The sequence below is a fragment of the Ctenopharyngodon idella genome, chromosome 5 (genome assembly GCF_019924925.1).
Source record: "Ctenopharyngodon idella isolate HZGC_01 chromosome 5, HZGC01, whole genome shotgun sequence".
Classification (NCBI taxonomy): domain Eukaryota; kingdom Metazoa; phylum Chordata; class Actinopteri; order Cypriniformes; family Xenocyprididae; genus Ctenopharyngodon; species Ctenopharyngodon idella.
In genome coordinates, this window is record NC_067224.1 from 7,244,926 (window position 1) to 7,265,235 (window position 20,310).

A 20,310-nucleotide genomic window follows, 5' to 3' on the forward strand; every position below is an offset into this window, starting at 1 on the left:
ACATTCAGCTATTACAAATATGAAAATTGGGTACAAAAATGAGATAATATGGTGAAAGTTTGACTGTTTGTCAAGAACGTGTCCAGGCCATGTTTCATCCCAAAATCTATATAGGCATATATACCCCACCGTTCAAAAGTGTGAGGCTGAAAAAAAAAAAATAATAATATTAATATTTGAAAGAAGTCTCATGCTCACCAAGGCTGCTTTTATTTAGTCAAAAATACAGTGAGAATATTGTAATAATATATTGTGTAATAATTATGTAGTAATATTGTGAAAATAACTTTTTTCTATTTGTATACATTTAAAAAAGTAATTTATTCCTGTGATGCAAAGCTGAAATTTTAGCATCATTACTCCAGTCTTCAGTGTCACATGATCCTTCAGAAATCATTCTAATATGCTGATTTGCTGCTCAAGAAACATTTAATATTATGAATGTTGAAAACAGTTGTGCTGCTTAATATTTTTGTAGAATCTATCCATCCATCCAGTTATAAATATATATATACACACATACACACACACATATTATATATATACGTATGTATATTTATTTATTTATTTAGAGTACTGGTGGATTTCATTTCATATTTTGTTGCAAATCAAATGCCTGACGCTGCCTAGGAAAATTCAGTGTTTTATAGCAGTATTCTCATTAACAAGTAACGGAAACAAAAAAGTGTTGTTATATGGAGTAACGTTTATTGCTGATTAGAAGTTGAATATATATTTATATATACAGTTGCATACATTGTAAAACCAAATATCCCATACTATGGAATAAGAGATAATGATGAATGAATGAATGAATGAATGTCTCCAGACTCGCAGTGGTAATGAACTGTAATTTAATCAAACACTGCTGATTGTCTCTGTGGCACCATCTAATACTGCAACTCAATAATAATGCTGTGGAATTGCATTTCTACACATATTTTCAGGATCTGGACTATAATTAAATAAGCATTGACATTTTTTAAACAGCATTACATAATGTTGCTGAGCTTTTAAAAGTCTTGTATTTTTAAATAGCTAAAATTAACGTATATTCAAAAAAATAAAAACGGTTCATTTCAATAGAAACCTATTGAAACTAGTTTCCACCATTGAATAAAAAGTAAAAAAGATAATTGCGACTTTTTAATCTCACAATTCTGACTTTTTTTACCTAGCAATTGCGAGTTTACATCTCGCAATTCTGACTTTTTTTTTTCCTCAGAATTGCGTGATGTAAACTAGCGATTCTGAGAAATAAAGTCAGTATTAAGAGAGAAACTCACAATTTTGAGAAAAAAGTCAGAAATGCGAAATAGGAAGTCAGAATTGCGAGATATAAATTCGCAATTGCGAGAAAAAAGTCAGAATTACGAAAATTGCAGAAATTCTGACTTCCTAACTCGCAATTGTTTATATCGATATTGTGAGAAAAAAGTCAGAACTGTGAGATATAAACGCAAAATTCTGAGAAAAGTCAGAAACGCAAGAAAATAAGCCAGAATTGTGAGAATAAAGTCAGAATAGCAAGAAAAGTCAGAATTTACGAAAAATTGCAGAAATTCTGACTTTCTAACTCACAATTAGTTATATCGATATTTTGAGAAAAAAGTCAGAATTGTGAGATAAACAATTCTGAGAAAAAAGTCAGAAATGCAAGAAAATAAGTCAGAATTGCGATATAAGCTCGCAATTGCGAGAAAAAAGTCAGAATTGTGAAAATTGCCAAAATGTTGACTTTCTAACTCGCAATTGTTTATATCGATATTGCGAGAAAAAAGTCAGAATTGTGAGATTAAAACGTCGCTACCATAGAAACCTTATTACATGGAATCAAGACAAAAATAAAGTCCCTTATGATCGGAATAAAAAAAAAATAATATAGCAGCAAGTGAACGGCATCACCAAATCTGACAGGTTAAAAACCTTTTAAAACAATAAAAACTAAATTCATAGCTGCAGATTCTGAAAAAAGTGCCTTTAATTTCTGAAGCAGTACATTTTACAGTACTAGTAAAGATCTATGATTTGCATTGATGTGCAAATTTGTGGCTTCGTATGTTTATGCTTTTAAAGAAATATTGTATCGATTCCCATTCCCAGCAATAGTACGAGGATCATTGTCGCAGGTGCTCTACTGTAATGTAGTGCGTCAGGAAGGACATCACAGCCCTACGATCAATCATATTTTGTGATGAATGCCAAAATTGATGACTGAGGGCGAGTCTCCTCTTGGCCCGAGATTCGGGCGTCAATCTAAGACAGAGCCATTCCTGCAGAACCATCTATAGCTGCCTCACAATATGGTGAATGTAAAGATGACCACAAAGCCAGTGACCCCATGTGTGCGTTAATATTCTAGACTGGGATGAAGGAAGTTGCCGCCAACCCTTGCACATTCGCATACATCCAAACCTCTCGCCAAACATCGTAACTCTAGTTTTTCCTTTACGTCAAGTTTTATTAGATCTACAGCAGATGGAATGGTCTGTTTCACATGCCTGAACCTTGAGCCCCTTGGCTCTGAGCGTCTCGTTTCAGGCAGTCCTCCGTCACACCCTGTGACGCCAGTTCTGAAAGTACATTGTCCAGGTAGTTAGGGTCAGGGTAGCCATGGCCGGAGACATTGGACATCATCTCCGTCTTGTGGTGGATCTCGTTCCAAATGACGGTGTCAGGCTCCCCTGTGGTGCTGGAAGTGCCCACGGTGAAGATGAGGCGCCGTGTCCACGCCACCTTCAACAGCTCCAGCACCTGGAAACGATTACCATGGAGATAATCAAGACCCTCAGATTTAAATTAAACAGTTTGTGGTTTGCTCACAGAGAGAAACGCAAACCAGAGCATTGCACAAAGATCAACATGAAACAGAAATGCTCAGCAAGACCTGGGTCGTGATTCAATATATTGTCGCTGTAAGGTGCAAATCTTGTATCTCTATATTCCGTCTCCATAAATCATTACTATTGGTCACCCTTTACATCTGTCTGTGGGTTCTGCAAATATTTGAGGTATTACAAAGAGCTTGTAACTAAACCTCGACCACCTCCACTGGATCCATAAACTGTCGGTCAAACCTCATAAGTCCACCCTCCTTTATAATGAATGAAGTGCTCCACACATTTTGGACCGAATCATATATAAAACCATAATATGAACTTTGACAACAGTGTTTAAATACTTTAAAAAATAGTGGGGTTTTTTTTCCCATTCCCTGAAAAGTAGAGGTTTGGAGATACAAGGTTTCTGCCTGACAGCGACGATATACTGCATATCTTTTGTTACTTCATAGCAGTATGCAAGGATTTATTTTTCCTGCAAGAGAAATCTTATGCTGTTAAAATGGAGTGCGATGTAATTCAATTTATAATTAACTTTGTTAAAGGTTACAAAAACAAAAATTATGTTCTGTGGTAATCGACAATCAATAGATGCCCGAGCTTAAACACTCTTTTAAAGGTTCGAGCGTGTATAAGGTTATGACGCTCTGACGTAAGCAGAGAATGTCAAAGAATTTCTGTCAAAGTTTCTGAAGGAACTGAAATAACAGGGCTGAACAAAAAAAGATGGGCCACTTTCCCTATTGCAACCGCTGTATCGTACATTTTAGTGTTTATGCAGTTTTAAACTTTGCAAACCCATAAGACTTCGGCTCATATTTGTATATTTTCTCATCGCTTGTGTTCATTTCTGAAAGTATAGATAATCGACATATTCAAGCTTTAAAAAGTACATGAAGTGATTGTGTCTCTTCAGAAGTCTTGGAATAAACTGCTTCATTCATATGGATTACTTTTATGATGTCTTTTTGAAGCTTGAAAATAGTAGCAAGACTTTCATTGGAGATACAAAAATGATAAAACAATATTAAAAATATCTTCATTTGTGTGCCAAAGATGATCATAAATCTTATGGGTCTGGAACGACATGAGGGTGAGTAAATTACAGATTTTTCATTTCACTTTAATGTTTTTTCCCCATGACATTTGGTGGCAAATTCAGCTTTCATCATAGACTAGCTGACATAGATGAAGTTGACTTAAGAATGGGTTGAAAATTACAATCAGTAATGTATGCATTATCCAATGTTTATGAAATTACTTCTAGAGTTTCCTGTATAATTATAATAACTGTATAATTTTATTTTCTTTGTATAAAAAGGTTAACATTTGATGATTATATATACATATATGTGTGTGTGTGTATGTGCCACTGTGTAACGATAGTGGTAAGCATGCACAAAGACGAAGAAGATTTAAGAACACAGTCTTTATTACTATCTAAACAGTAGAACATGCTACCACAAAACTAATTACAAACAAGAACTGACAAGGGACTGAACATAAAAGAGTATAAATACAAGACAAACATAACGAGAGACAGGTGCAAATCATACGTAACCACAAGAAAAAAAGGAAACTAAACAGAGCAGGGAAACAGGAACTAAAGAAAACAAAACAGAATATCAAAATATGAGTCCATAACTGTGACATATTCTCTTGTGCGTTTAACGTCTTGTGAATGTCTATTTTTTAATTTTTGGTGATGGACAGGTAACTTTGTACAGCACTTTGGTCAACCATGATTGTTTTAAATATGCTTTATAAATATAATAAACTTGAAAATTTTAATATTTTTTTTTTAATAAAAAAAAATTTGTAGTAATCAAAAAGCATGTCTAATTAATTGAAATCATGAAACTTATACAATTTAACAACAATTTATTAAAAGTTTAACAGAAAATATTTTTTTTAGGACCCTATGAAATACGTTTATTATTAATTATACATTAATTATACATTTAACATTAATTCAATTTATCTTTTAATTATATGACATTAAACAAACTTTTTTGTAAAATAAAGTGCTGCACAACAGAGCTTTACTGTTAAAATTAAAACATGGAAGAAAAATTCTGATTATTCCTTTAAATAAAGTTAATAATAATTTATTATTATTATTGTTATTAGTGTTAGTATTATTATTATTACTAAATTGAAACGTAGCTAAAGTCTACTGTACAACAGTAACATATTTCTGTCACAATTTATTTAAGTTAATCAAACTTTATTTTGACGGGTTGCCGTGAAGACCTTTTAGTTTCCGTGTGTTTATGATATGATGATAGTTTTTCCTCAAATGAAACGGTAAAATGCTCATTAAGTGACTCTCAGAGCGGCTCTGGAGAGAAAGTTCATGCATTCTTGTCCTCATATAGTGAGGCGGCAGAGGCTGAAAACACTGAGCGTTTTTAATCACTGGATTTAAATTCCTTTTTTTCCCCCAGACTAGTAGCCTGCTAATTTTTTTTGAGACAATGATGTTTTAATGACGTTTGAACGTTAGCATAGAAAGCCATTGCGCTTGTGTAACACGCATTACTGGAACAGCTGATTCAGCAATTGAACGGTAATTTAACAGGTTTAATGTATGAAAGTGGCTAGTGATTCAATAGTGTGACAAATGAGAATGGCATGAATCTTTATCTGAACTGGGTCAATTCCCTCCATTACCTTTCTGCCTTTGTCATTGTCAGGAAGGAAACAGAAGCGAGGGAATCCTCTGCACGTATACGGCTGGCCTGGGTTTGGGTGCTCAGGACCCTGCAGACAGAGAGTGCATTAGGATGATGAGTGCTTAGTGCAGGCCAAGGCAAGGACAAAGCCATTATCACACAAAGGAATGAGTCAGTTATGCCCCCAATAAATGCAGTTGGACGCTGACGTCAGTCTGCTGGATGAAAACATTTGGCTGGTTCTTACGGACCTCTAGCACTTCTTTCAGTTCATTTATTTACATCCTCTAAAATGGTTATTGTTAAGAATACACTTGAATCATGGTGCAAATAAATATAAAACAGTACAACACTACATTAGTTTGCCAAAACAGACCTGTATTCCGGGCGGGATGTTGTAAATGATTTGTATAGTGCCGCAGTCTGGGTGTCCAGGCAAAGACTGAGGAATACTGTAGATATCCATGTTACCCTTTGGTTGGGTGCCGGTCTTCTCTCCGTAGATTGTCTTACATGAGGGGCACTGCAGGCTCCCGTCCTATAGTGTGACAACATGTAATAAGTAGGAGAAAACGGGTGTGACTAATCTCTTTAAAAGAAATAGTTCATGTAAAAAATATTTTGAGCTAATAAAATCAATCCTTGTAATGGATGCACCTATTTTGTCATTTTAGTGTAATTCCAAGAATGCATGACATACACTACCATTGAAAATTTTGTGGTCAGTATTTTTTTTAAGAAATTAATACTTTTATTCAGCAAGGATACATTGATCAAATTCTTCAAATAAATGCTGTTTTTAAAGCTTTCTATTTATCAAAGAATCCTGAAAAAAATCTATCATGGTTTCAATAAAAAAAATTAAAGAGCAAAACGGTTTTCAACATTGATAATAAATCTTGAGCACCAAATCAGCATATTAAAATAATTTCTGAAGGATCATGTGACTGAAGAGTAATGATGCTGAAAATTCAATTTTGCCATCACATGAATAATTTACATTTTAAAATATATTAACATAGAAAACAGTTATTTTAAATTGTAATAATATTTCACAATATTGCTGTTTTTACTGTATTTATGATCAAATAAATTGAGCCTTGGTGAGCAAAAGAGATTTCTTCACAAAAAACACTTGGAAACACCAAGCTATTGAATGGCAGTGTAAATTGGAATACTGTTAAATGAATACTTCATCCAAAAATGAATATTCCGTCATCATTTACTCCAAATGTTTTATGGGGTATTAACAGTATTCCAATTTATGTCATGCATCCCTAAAACAGATATTAAAATAGTTGCATATAATTAAAAGAAATGTTTTGTTTGAGTTGTTCTGGAATATGACAGTTAAAAGTGTTGGTAAGGTATTGCACACCTTTGTTCCATTGTTGTACATGGCCAGCATGCAGAGCATGTGGAAGGTGTGACCACATTTTGTGAATTTGCCCACAGTGTTGGGCTGAAGAGACTGAGAGCACTCAGCTGGGACCTCATAACCAGACGGGCAGGCCAGGCGCTCCATACAGATAATACAGTCCTGAAAGCACACAGCCAGATGTCACATATCTCATAGGGCAGGGCGTTGATTATATTTCCAGAAGAAGCTTTAAACATATGGGTGAATGTCATCAGGTCATGTTATATTTCGCATACAGAAATTGAAGTCTATTTTAGGACCATTACGATTTTTTTGCATTGTTTCATAGAGGTGTTTACTTGTCATGAAAATAAATGTGAAAATGGTCCTAAAATAGTCTTTATTTTCTTTAACTAAAATATAATATTCTTTTAATTCTGTGGTGAAATATGACCTGAGAAAATCACAGATTTATGCTAGTACATAGTACATAAAAATATACCTCATCTGGAACCACAGGCACTTCCTCCATGTACTTCTTAATGACTTCCTCTGATTTCTGAGCAGGAGCTAAGGACATACATAAGACACATTTTAACCTACGTGACTCCAATTACTGGCACTCAAAATCATGTGACGACATGAAGATTACATTTTCTTAAAGACTCCATGAAAGCTTAATCAAAGTTTTGTAGCTTGTACTCCATGTCTGTTAGCTAGGCTGTGTGTTCAATTATTAATTATTCGTGTACTGCACAGATTTTTGGCCAATCAAATGCTCTCTATAATGAGACTGTCCTATTAGCTCACACAAAAATGAAAATTCTGTCATTAATTACTCACCCTCATGTCGTTCCAAACCTGTAAGACTTTTGTTCATCTTCGGAACACAAATGAAGATATTTTTAAGTAAATCGAAATGATTTTTGTCTGTCCACTGGCAGCTATACAACTACCACATTGATGCTTTAAAAAGTTCATAAAGAGATTGTAAAATTAATCTTAAAAAAAAAAAAAAAAAAAAAAAAATTTGGACCAGTTTGGTCCAAATTTTTTGAAGAGACAATCACTTTATATGATGAACAGATTGAATTTAGGCTTTTATTCACATATAAACATTAGTTATAATACATCAGTTATAACCTCCAGAAGAGGTTTATTCACATGCATCAAGCAGGTTCGGCTGAGCTTCTGTTTATGTTCGCTGATCAATGTTTATATGTGAATAAAAAGCCTAAATTCAATCTATTCATCATAAAAAGCGACTGTCTCTTTAGAAAATTTAGAAAAACCACTCAATTCATATAGATTAGTTTTATGATCTCTTTATGAACTTTTTGTAGCGTCAAAGTGGTAGTTGCGTAGCTGTCAATGGAGGGACAGAAATTGCTCAGATTTCATAAAAAATATCTTCATTTGTTTTCCGAAGATGAACAAAAGTCTTATGGGTTTGGAACGACATGAGGTTGAGTAATTAATGACAGAATTTTCATTTTTAGGTGAACTATCCCTTTAATAGGACAGTCTAATTATAGAGTGCATTTGATTGGCCAAAAAAAAAAAAAAAACTGTGTAGTACATGAATAATTAACAATTAAACTCTGCTCACTCTAGTCTTCATAGTGACTGTGAATCACAGTTTGTTTTAATGAGTGCATTTTTATGCATTTTCACACACTGATTATACGCGGACACATATAAGCTAATGTATGCACCTTAAACCATTTATGAGCTTTCCCCTAGAAAAGAAACACAGTTTTGGTGGCAGGGTAGGCCGGTTTTGCTTTGTATGCGAACACCATGACAATCTGTGCACATCAGTTCATTTTGACGTAAAATCAAGGCAATTTTCGCAATTTGCTTTGTACATTTATGATTTGCATGTAAACGCTTCCAGTGTGCAGCATATGTGCCTAATTACGGAGTCTCTAAGGGGCCATGGTAATGGACAAAATATGAGTTATTTCAATGCATTTGCTCACAAAACTTTTGTGTTCCCTAAGAAACTTTGCATTTTCTCTTAAAGGCCTTGAAATATAGTTTTTCCTCCCATCTCATATGTCTATCACCAATTTTGCCAGTTTCGCGAATTATTTGCAAGCGAATGCAAAACCTTTGAGAGAACGAAAGCATTGAAATATAATTTTCTTCCAATCACCATGTACCTTTAGGGGTTCTGTATCTAAAACCCTCCTAATGTAGTAAAAATCTCGCAGCCTCAGGTTTATTTATGTTATAATTTATGAATCTTAGCAAATTAAATTATCTAAATAGTTATTTTCTAATATTCTTATATTTTAAGTGTAATCCACAGCCTCAAACAGCTTACTGCTCTTTATGAAAACACTTTTGCTACATTTAATGTAATAATAATAATAATAACAATAATAATAATAATAAAGATAAACAATTCACTAAGTGATATATTTTCTTAGTCTAGTACCAGTGATTTAGCGCATTATTATAGAATTCAAATCATGTGAACGTGCATCAGCCATCTTACAAAGGCTTTCAAAGTCGCTCATCCAATCAGAATTTAGAGTCATAACTATCCATTATATATGGATTCTTTTAATAAATCAATGTTTGATACTTACTCAGCATTTTGCATACCATATAAAAGCACAGATTACAGACCTTGGTGTTAGTTTTTCGAGGTTTCAGACAACACTTATATAGCTCAATACGGAAAATGTGTTTAGGATGTTTTAGTAAGCTGATATTAAAGCAGTAAACTAACACTGCTTGTGAGTGTCAGTCTGAACCTAATATATTCTGTATTAAAGACGTTAAAATGAATAGCATTAACCACAACACAGGTTATTTAGGGTTAGAGAAAGAAAAAAATAGACCAGGGAACAACTGTTATTTCAATAAACCCCCCAGCAGACATCTGTCTGCAGTGTCCCACAGGTGAGCAGGCAGGTGTCAAGCTGAATACCATCAATAGTACATTCATTATGTGATTGAGAGGATGGAAGCAAGACAGCATGACCATGACGGCATAAACATGAAATGGGTGAAAACACGGCGGCAGAAGCAAGCCATAAATAACAAAACAAACGTCTCGCAATGGCTGGAAGGAGCATGTCAGAATGAAGCTACCGTACTAACCCCCTCGTGAAAATATAATTTGAAAGGAGAATGGTAAGGAAAAGAGCAATTAAACAAAAAGCAGCAGTTTGCAGGCCAGTGGAGCGCAGGTTCGGTCGGGCTGGTTGGTGGTGCTTAACTACCTGTCCTGGACTGTCTCTTTGCCCTCTTAACGGAGCTGGGCTGGCCTTTGGTGGGCCTGCTGGAGCCACGCTGGGAGAAGGGGGCGGTCATGAAGCGAACTCCCAGTCCTGCAGCTGACATCAAAATGGAAGCCATGCCTGGAACGGCCATGTGGAGACATGCAGGAGGAAGGGAGGAGGAGGAGGAGTGAAGGAAAGGAAGAGTAATGAGCCAAGAGTGGAAAGGCCAACCACAAGTGGGGCATGCTCTGATGAGGTCAAGAAAAGTTTAGGGTCCTACTCACTCCTGCATCTGATGCAGAGGAAATAATATCTGTGACAAAACATCCATCTATAAATGCTGACTACAATCCTAACGGTTATTAATATTCGTCTAGGACTAAATGCAGTGCACGGGGTCCAATTTGCTTTGGAAAGTAATCGTGATCCAATCACTCAAATCACCTTCAGAGGAGACGTGGGACACATTGGTCTCACAGAGTCAGACTTTTGACTATCTGACTATGTGCATAACTTCTGGTCCACTTTGACAGGAAGAGACCATCTGACCGACCAAACACAAATCGTGTTGCTTTTAGGCAACGTTTAAGGGCAGGAAAATTTAAAATCCATTACAACATAATAATAGACCAGCATGAAAACAAACCTGTCCAAGTAATGCTTCCTGATACATCAAAAAATAACATTAAAGCACGTAAACATGTGGTTTGAAACACACCAACACACATGACCATAATGCTGGGTACACACCACAAGATAATCGGGCTGATTTTGGGCCGATTTCTCCCCTTCCGACAATCCTAGGTAATGTCCCGATTATCTCGATGGTTCTACAGATTATCTTACCAGATTTTCCTGTTGTGAGGTGTATTAAGAGTGTCTGAATCTGCTCGGAAGAACGTCGGAGCTGCCCCGATCTCGAATTGTAAGTATTCAACATGTTGAATATTTATGATCAGAAATCCTGATGTGTGGGGGGGTGGAACCCAGAGGACAAACACACGCACACTCTGGAGATTATCATGTGAAACGAAACAATATCCAATCAGAAAGCGAGCTGACAGAAGATGGAAGCATAACAAACGCAGTCATGGCGCAGCACAAAGTTAAATGGATTTGGACAGCAGAGATGGAGGATCAGCTTGTCGATTTGTGGCAACAGCACAAGTGTTTATACAACGTGTCCTGTAAAACATACCAAAATCATTCCAAACACTATCATCGCAATTTCTTCCTGCCTATCGTCTGCCATGTTTATTCTGAAGTCTTGAGAGATTTTCCCATGTTCACAGTTGGGACTCTGGTTGAAAATCTGTTTGTGTATGGTGTGCTGTCTTTGTCCGGTACACCACACACTATAGGAGCAAAACGGTTAAATCTAGGATTTTTTTGTCCTCATGTTTGTGTTCTCTCACATTTTGAAAATCTTATAAGATTTTAAAAGTCTTTTAGTGTGTACCCAGCATTACTGAGCTAGTGTTGTCAAAAGTACCGACTTTGATACCAAGTCGGTACTGAAATTTTAAAAATGAGCGCTGTTGAGCGGATTCGTAAACACCTCTGATTGGCCATTGTGTTCACACGCTCATAAGACATATTTGTGATTGGCTACAATGACCAACGCTTCAAAAACATGTGGTAAATAGACATCAGTGACGCTCTTCACTGAGCGCTTACACAGATACACACGGGAGCTCCCTGCTTTCAAATTCAAACACTTCCGTGTGCTTTCAAACGATCCTGTGCATTGATCATTGTAGCCAATTACAGACATATCTGATAAGAGAGCGAACACAATGGCCAATCAGAGGTGTTTACGAATTACTCATTACTCAATTACTCATAGCATCACATTTTTAAAATTTTTACTTTTGACAACCCTAAACTGAGCATAAGCATTACGTTTTTAAGACAGCATGTCAAGTTAAAAATAGCTAAACTTAGGCCTGGTTTCACAGACAGGGCTTAGATTAAGCAAGGATTAGGCCTTAGTTCAATTAGAACATTTAAGTAGCTTTAATAAACATGCCTTAGAAAAAAACAACACTGATGTGCATGGCACTGATATTTTAAGATATGTCAGTGCAAGTTGCTTTTAGTTAAAACAGCTTAAACATGCATTTTAGTCTGGGACTAGCTTAAAGGTGCAATATGTAGGATTTTCTGTCCACTAGAGGTCGCTAGAGGCCTATTCAAAACAAAGGCGTAGCTTGATGACGCCAAGAATTGAGCGCAGAATCTTGGGACATGTGGTCTTCACCTCACAGCCGGTGAAAAAAAGAATCGGGATAGGACTCGGGAAGAAATCACGTTCATGGATGCGATTAATAACGTTACTGTAGTATGAAGCAGAGCAGGACCGAGTGTTGTGGGAGCTGAACGAGGCCGCTGGAGCGATTGCGCAACACACGCCTCACGAGCAGCTGAACTTTTATTATGCCACAGTCGCTGGCGCTGCTTCCGTTTGTCCGGTCATGAGTATGAAGTAACGCAGCTTTGTTTATCATATTAGATACATTTGAGTGTGTTGAAAATGATGTGATAACGTTACTCTGTGCGTTCGCTCGGTGTCTGCTGTGAGACACTTGTTGCACACTGCAGTAAGAGAGATCGATTTTAGAATATCATATTAAATGCTGGATGGCTTGTGTTGATAAATGGCATGCAATTCATTTTAAAACGTATTGTATGATGGAGAAAATTCTGTATTACTGTTACTAAAAATAAAGCTGCATCTGATTATGCTATGTTAGCTTCTTCACAAAATGGTGTTTTTCTCTGAGGCATAGTAAAGCAAATTAGATTTAAGCAATAAGACTAAACGTGTTGAGCTATATAACAATAGTTAGTTTTCTCTCTGTAAATATATCAAAACAGTTGTTCCCTTGTCTATTAAAACATGTAATATATTAAAGTGTCTTCGGCGTTTCCATGGTTTCTACAAAATAAAACCGGAAACAGAGTGTAACGTGGGTATGATGCAATTGACAGGCGACTCCTCACACATCCCGGAGCCTTGGTTAAAATTGCAATTTTTTCACGATTTACAAATAGTTGGAAACATTTGGGATATTGTAAGTACTCAAGTGAACAAAATATATAACACTGGCCTAGTGGTTTTTGGATATTTTACTGCAAAATTCTTACATATTGCACCTTTAAGCCTTGTCTGTGAAACTGGCAGTTCTACAGTTAAATAGTTGAACTTTTAAAGTCCCCCTGTAGTCAATAATTTTATCCATTAAAACTCATCTTTGATAATGACAATGACAAATATAAATGCTTATTCCTGTGAAAATAATTTCTTCATGCCTTAAAATAGCTTGAATATAACTCTACACCCTTATTTAATTTAGTATACTATACACGGAACCATTAATATGCAAATTAGTCTCTGCATCCACTCAATAACACCAGCTCGGACTACCTGATCCACTCGGTCAACTGTAGTAAATGCCACACAAGTGGATATATTGGCTTAATTCAGCCAAAAACTCATTCAGAAGAAGAGGAAGAGTGAATTATACAAGCAGGCCCAGGCTAAGCACCCTCAAATGAAAGCAAGAGCATATTGGTTTAATTCAGCCATATATGTTTTAACCAGAAATTGATTCAAAAGAAGAGGAAGAGCAAATTATACAGGCAGGCCCAAGCTAAGCACCCTCAAACGAAAGCAAGAGCACCCTCAGTTGATACTGTAATAATATAATATTGACAAAACAGATTTGGTAAATGTGCGTATTTGTGTTTGAGTTCTGGAAAATGTCAAATGTGTTTCTATTTACATGTTTTTGCAGCGGTGAGCAATGCAGCCAATCAGAGGCTTGTTGATCTCTTGAACACAGTGGCCAATTAGAGGCATCTAAATTTATTCAGAATCCACTCACCGCTCAAAATGCTGGAGTTTTTCTTCAGCGCTGAGTTCTGCATGCTCACAAATTTTCACATTAAAGTGTAGACACAATGTAAATAAGACATTCATTGTGCAGTGTAGACAACTTTATTGATTCTAATGAAACTTTGTGACATCACAAACTTAGATGAGTGACGACTTCTTACTGATTGTAAAAAGGAGTGGCCTTTGCATGCTTTCTAGGCTATATATAATCCATTCAGAATATGAATAAAAGTCGACACATAACTGTAATTGATATGATTAGCCTTTGGCTAATAATATGTTGCTAATGTTATACAAACCATGTTCCTGTTCGCCATCTCAGAGTCAGACAGCTGCCTCCAAAAAAATCAGCATCCTTAGAAATAATGATAGGAAAAGCCCCGCCCCACACATTGACGGAATTGGTTACAAGTTTGTGACGTAGGAATTAGGGGCATTTTCAAACAGCGTTTTTGATGCTGTCTTTGGTACATTGCAGTTTTGAGGAGAAAATACTCAGCAATGGTGTTGACTGATGAATTTGCACATGGTTTGTCTCAAAGCACATTAAAAACATCACACAGTCAAACCAAAAATTATTCAGACACTAGATATAATTGTTTTGTTTTTTTTTGTTTTTTTTACTAGTAGGTGCAGGACACTATAGTTCATTTCATTAGCAAAATAAAGTAAACTGTGACAAATTATACCCAAAAATTCTTCATACAGTGGACTACCAGTAAAATTGATAAAAATTTGGGACCAAAAATTATTCAGACACTTTGACCTCACCATGTTTTGCTTAAGTGTTATCTGACATAATTAAAATTACTTTTTTTCTGACACAGTTTAACTCTGAGATCTTGTCATATTTTATTATCATTTTATTTTAAACTATAGTGAATAAACTGAATTAATGAACGAAATGTTCAAGGTGTCTGAAAAAAATTTGGTTTGACTGTATAAACAACAATAAAAATTTGATTTTCACCACAGCGGGTTTTTAAAGTTTAACTATTTTGTCTCGAGACCTGTGTTGTGAAATGCATCTGGTTACGGTCAGTTGTACACAAAGACAATTAAGTCAGCTATTTATTTGGTTAATCTACCAACTTATCTAAATATAAATGTATGCAGGGCCCTATGAAATCATTTTTGTTTTTTCCTAAATTCCATTTTTTCCATTTTAATATTCCTGGATTCTGTTTTAATTAAATGAAATTAAAAAAAAAAAAAAAAAAAAACACGTCTAATTAATTGAAATCATAAAAGTTCTACAATTCAACAATCATTTAATCATTTAATTCAAGTTTAACAAATATTTGATTTTTAAGAAACTACAAATTTTTTTTTCCAAATTCCATTTTATTTTTCCAACATGCAGTGTTTTTTGTTGTATTTTTTAATGGATTCCGTTTTAATTGTTTAATAAAACTTTAATAAAAAAAAAAGTAACTTTTATTTTGAAAGGTTGTCGTGAAGACCTTTGAGTACCTGTGTGTATATGATATGACGACTGTTTTTATCAGATGAAATGGTCGTGAAGTGACTCTCAGAGCATCTCTGGAGATGAAGTTCATGTGCTTATGTCCTCATACAGTGAGACAGCAGATGCTGAAAACACCATGAGCATCACGCGTGCCTGAGTATATGTAGTGGATGAAACTACACCACTCATTCAAACAGAGACACTCAGAACATGCAGTCTTTAAATGTAAACGGCAGTCTTTTTTGCAGTTTAATATCCACAGACTGATATCACTAGTCTGTCAAAAATGAAAACTCTGTCATCAGTTACTCACCCTCATGTTATTCCAAACCCATAAGACTGATGATAATAATTGATGACAATCTTTATATTTGGGTGAACTACCTCTTTATCATTCAATATTCAAACAATTAACAATTCTGCCGATGTAGCAACCTTCTTGAAAAAAAATTAAAAATCTGCTTTCTTGTGATTGGATCGGCCATTTGAACATTAGTGATTAGATCGTCTGAGTCTAATGCTAACTCTTTCCCCGCCATTGACAGAATTTTCCGGCTTTCCGTGTTTTCACTGTTATACGGTACTGATATTAAGTATTTTCTGAAAGAGTACTGAATCTCCAGGCGAAAAAGAAGCGGAAACAAGCGATAGCATATGTAAGCAGATGCATAAGTAAAATAACATGATCATCAACATTAAACAGCATATAAATCAAAACTGCCTGAGGTTACCAAATGAAATGTTGACCCAGGACAAGCTATCCACCTTATTGGTGTTTTCTGTGAATGTGCGAAACTTCCGAATTATAAAATCAAAGTGCAGTACAAACCAGCATGTTTATAATTAAGACAATACATTTAAATAATATGGCAAGAAATACCAGTTTGCAAAATCAAGCAGCAAAACGAGCTGTTTTGTACAGCTAAAAATAATTGGAAGCGAATGAGACCGGAAGCCAGACACATTCAATTTACAAATGGCCGTGCTGCTCTTACCTGAAAAATAAGGTGGATAGGACTGTGCAAGCTTTGGAGGTGTTGATGGACTTGATCTACTCCATCTATGATTTGATCATCATTGTGAATCCGATCCAGACGTAGTCTTTGACAAAAACGTGATTTTCTCACCTTTTTGCTCAAAAGGTTGCTTTTTTTTAAATGAATCTTACCCACATTCAAATGTTGATTAAAAAAAAAGAAAGTAATGAAACTAGAATAAAACTTTTTGTTTTGTTTTGTTTAAAAGCAGAGGGTCTGCTCTTTCTTTTGATATTTTGCATGTTCAGATATTCATACAACAGAATATTCTGGGGGCCATGAAACTTGTGAAAATTATTAAAAATGCTGGCGGCAACTTTTTTCAAAAACGCTGGCAGGGAAAGAGTTAACACCAGGTGTAAAAAGTTCTCTACCGAACACCATCTGCATTTCTTCTTAAAGACATAATTTGTTGTTCATTTAAAATGCTTTTTTTTTTTTTTTTACTTCATTGACCATGAGCATAGATGGTCGCGTTTAGCACGTGCACTACCTAGTTAGTCATTCTATTTGAGCATTCAATCTTTCGCACACATGGTGTTGTCCATGCACAAGTCAGTGCAGACACAAAAACCATGCAAAACATCATTGGATTGTGCTGACGATGAAAATTACATTATATGAAATGTTCACGAGATGAGCGGAATGTGGACAGGAAAAGTATACTTTTAGCATGATTTATGTATTTGAATAGCATTTAAAAATTCATACATTTTCAATACACAGGTTTAACAAACAAACTAATAAACTTAAAATAATGCATATTTGTCAGTCATAGACAAATAAAGCAAGTGACAATCTAAGGGACCGTTCACACAGAACACGTCTTTGCGTCTAAAAAAAGCGCAGCGTACAACGCGAGCGTCTCGAGACGCGCCTTTGAGACGTGATGCAATAACAACAATAACGGAAATAACAGAAATAGGCAAATAGCAGAATTGACAGATACAAGTTTTGACATGGAAAAAAAGAAAATAAGATAATAATGAGCGCCTCCTCCGCCATGTTGCCGTCATATAAAACAGTTGTCATGCCAACTTGCTACTGTAAACAGAAGCTGGCATCGCTTGCCCCGCCTCCGAGTTCTTCTGATTGGTCCACTGTTTTGGAACTGACAGTGATGAGCGGCGCTGCGTGTAAAAGTTGAAATTCTTTTAACTTGACACGGCGTCTTAAAAACACAGTGCTCATGTGCGAGGCGCTGCAAAAGACGCGAGACGCAAGCGTAACGGTCATGCACGTCCGTCAAGTGCGTGTTTACATAGAAAAACAATGGGAAAGTAGCGCATTGGAATAGAAAAACGCGTTCTGTGTGAACGGCCCCTAAGACTTCTGCACAAAAAAAACATGGCGTAGTTTATTAACTATTTGCATCTACTTGATTTTATTTAAATAATCACACTTTCAAAATGCATTTATTCAACTTATGTTTAGAATCAGCATAAATCTGTTCATTGTGAAAACAATTCCATTTATTCAGTTAAAAGGTATGACCATGTTTAAAATATGGAACGAGCAACATTCAATTAGTTAAATTATATGAAATTAAAACAAATTGGATTTATTGATGATAAATATATAAACCTAGTTACTGTGTATTCGGATTCAGTTTATTAGTACTATTAGAGAAATCTTACGGGTTTCATTTAAATGGATAGTTCACTCAAAAATGATTCCATGATTTACTCACCCTCAAGCCATCCTAGGTGTATATGACTATCTTCTTTCAGACGAACACAATTGGAGTTATATTATAAAATATCCTGGCTCTTCCAAGCTTTATGCTTTAATGGTAGTGAATGGCGCTCGTGATTTTGAAGCCCAAAAAAATGCATCCATCCATCATAAAAGTATCCACACGGCTCCAGGAGGTTAATAAAGGCCTTCTGAAGCGAAGCGGTGGGTTTTTGTAAGAAAATTATCCATATTTAAATCTTTATAAACTAAAATAACTAGCTTCCGGCAGATGGCCCAAGCAAATCGACTCTGAAAGAGAGACCTCTGACCCGACGCATTGACGAACGTGGAAGCGCAGAGGATAGAGTAAAACAAAACACCGGTCACGATTTCGTCTAAAACGAGGCTTTTTAAAAAATAAATGTTGGAGGATTTTGATATAAGAGAAGAGGAGTTTTAGTTTGTTGCCCAGCCCTATTTGTTTAAACTACGAGAGGCGTCTAAGCTTACGCTAGTTATTTTAGCTTATAAAGTTTTAAATATGGGTTTTTGAAAGAAAAATACCCATCGCTTCTCTTCAGAAAGCCTTTATTAACCCCCTGGAGTCATATGGATTACTTTTATGATGGATGGATGCACTTTTTTGGACTTCAAAATCAGGAGCGCCATTCACTACCATTATAAATTTTGGAAGATCAAGGATATTTTTTAATGTAACTCGGATGGCTTAAGTGTGAGTAAATCATGGGATAATTTTCATTTTTGGATGAACTATCCCTTTATTTATGACTAACAAATATGCATCACATTAAGTTTATGTTGAAACGTTGTAATCCAAATTAATGGAAATTTTATATGCAACTCAAATTCATAAATTGTAAGTTTAAGCCTAAATAGTTTTTTTTTAATTGATCACTTTATTCAAAACCTATCCAAAATCTCCTCACCTTCAGTCTAGTGAAAATTACATTAGAAATGTCACTTCGCTCCAGATCTGTCTTTCTGTTCCCCGAATGCCTCATTCATCTTGGTGCTGCAGCTGTCAGCTACAAGAACAACAGACATTCAACATCCCCAGACACGCGCCATTAGCCTGAAACTTGTTGAAAGGCGAGCGCTTTTAACTCAAAACCCACAAGCTGGTGATTCAGAGAAGCTGCTAATGTCATAAACTGATTTGTGACAAGCAGTCGACGTAAGACAAAAACATCAAGGTGGAAGCGCAAATCTGTGGCATGAATATACTTGTGACACATTCAGTGAAGAATGCTAAAGCTAACTTCACTATCACTGCTCTGGGAAACATTTGAGTGGTTCAAACTGACACTCCCAAGAAACAGTTCAGCTGCTACTGCAGCATAAAACATCTTTCTGCAATGAGACCCTCACTGTAAGGATTTTCTCTAGTGTGGAATGTGTGATGGGTGAGTGCTGTACCTGCCAGCGCCGAGTTCACACTACTGGATCCGTTCATGTGTAGAGGGATGGTTGGGATGCTGTGAAGACAGAAATATACACACTTTAATCCATGTAGACTTCATTGCATGAGAACAAAAGCATTTGACAATGGCCTTCTCTCCCATTACAGGAGTTATGTCATGTTCTTTTTGTAATACAAAAGAGAGTGAATTTGATTGGTTGAGATTGTTGTACATGACCTAGTAAAGATAAAATGAAAGCAAGATGCTTACTGTCATTAATTACTCACCCTCATGTCGTTCCACCCCTGTAAGACTTTCTTTCACCTTTGGGTTTCATTTTTGGGTGAACTAACTGTTTAATTGATGATCAAAAGTGACAGTAAATACACTTGAACTTTCTATTTATCAAACCATTTAAGGAGCAAAACTGTTTTCAACATTGTGCTCCTAATTTTTAAAAAATTCAAAAAATTCAAAAATTTCTGATCAATGACAGAAATTAACCTTCCCATGATAAGGCGATATTTGACTCCTTAAAATGACTTCCTGGGGATATATATACCCTTTATAAGGGCAGTTTTTCTTAAAATGTGTCATCTTTTATTTCAAATTCATAAATTTATATTTATAAATTATGTCAGGAATCAGGAAGAGTAAGTTACCAATCAAATGATGTATCAACAAAATTCATCTTTGCA

General features: G+C 35.6%; 1 protein-coding gene across 2 annotated transcripts in view; it reads right to left on the minus strand.

Moving 5' to 3' along the window:
• Positions 1 to 686: 686 nt before the first annotated feature.
• dtx2 (deltex 2, E3 ubiquitin ligase) overlaps positions 687 to 20,310 on the minus strand; it is a 29,215-nt gene continuing 9,591 nt past the window's right edge. Inside the window, exons 3-9 of one of the 2 annotated variants that reach the window (XM_051893215.1) lie at positions 19,629 to 19,687; positions 10,112 to 10,249; positions 7,378 to 7,445; positions 6,894 to 7,055; positions 5,892 to 6,053; positions 5,514 to 5,603; positions 687 to 2,754 (exon numbers count right to left, since the gene is read on the minus strand). In XM_051893215.1, coding sequence (XP_051749175.1) covers positions 2,494 to 2,754; positions 5,514 to 5,603; positions 5,892 to 6,053; positions 6,894 to 7,055; positions 7,378 to 7,445; positions 10,112 to 10,249; positions 19,629 to 19,687 — 940 coding nt within the window. In that variant the 3' untranslated portion in view covers positions 687 to 2,493. The remainder of the gene's footprint in view (positions 2,755 to 5,513; positions 5,604 to 5,891; positions 6,054 to 6,893; positions 7,056 to 7,377; positions 7,446 to 10,111; positions 10,250 to 19,628; positions 19,688 to 20,310) is intronic. The other variant, XM_051893216.1, reaches the window with a different exon arrangement.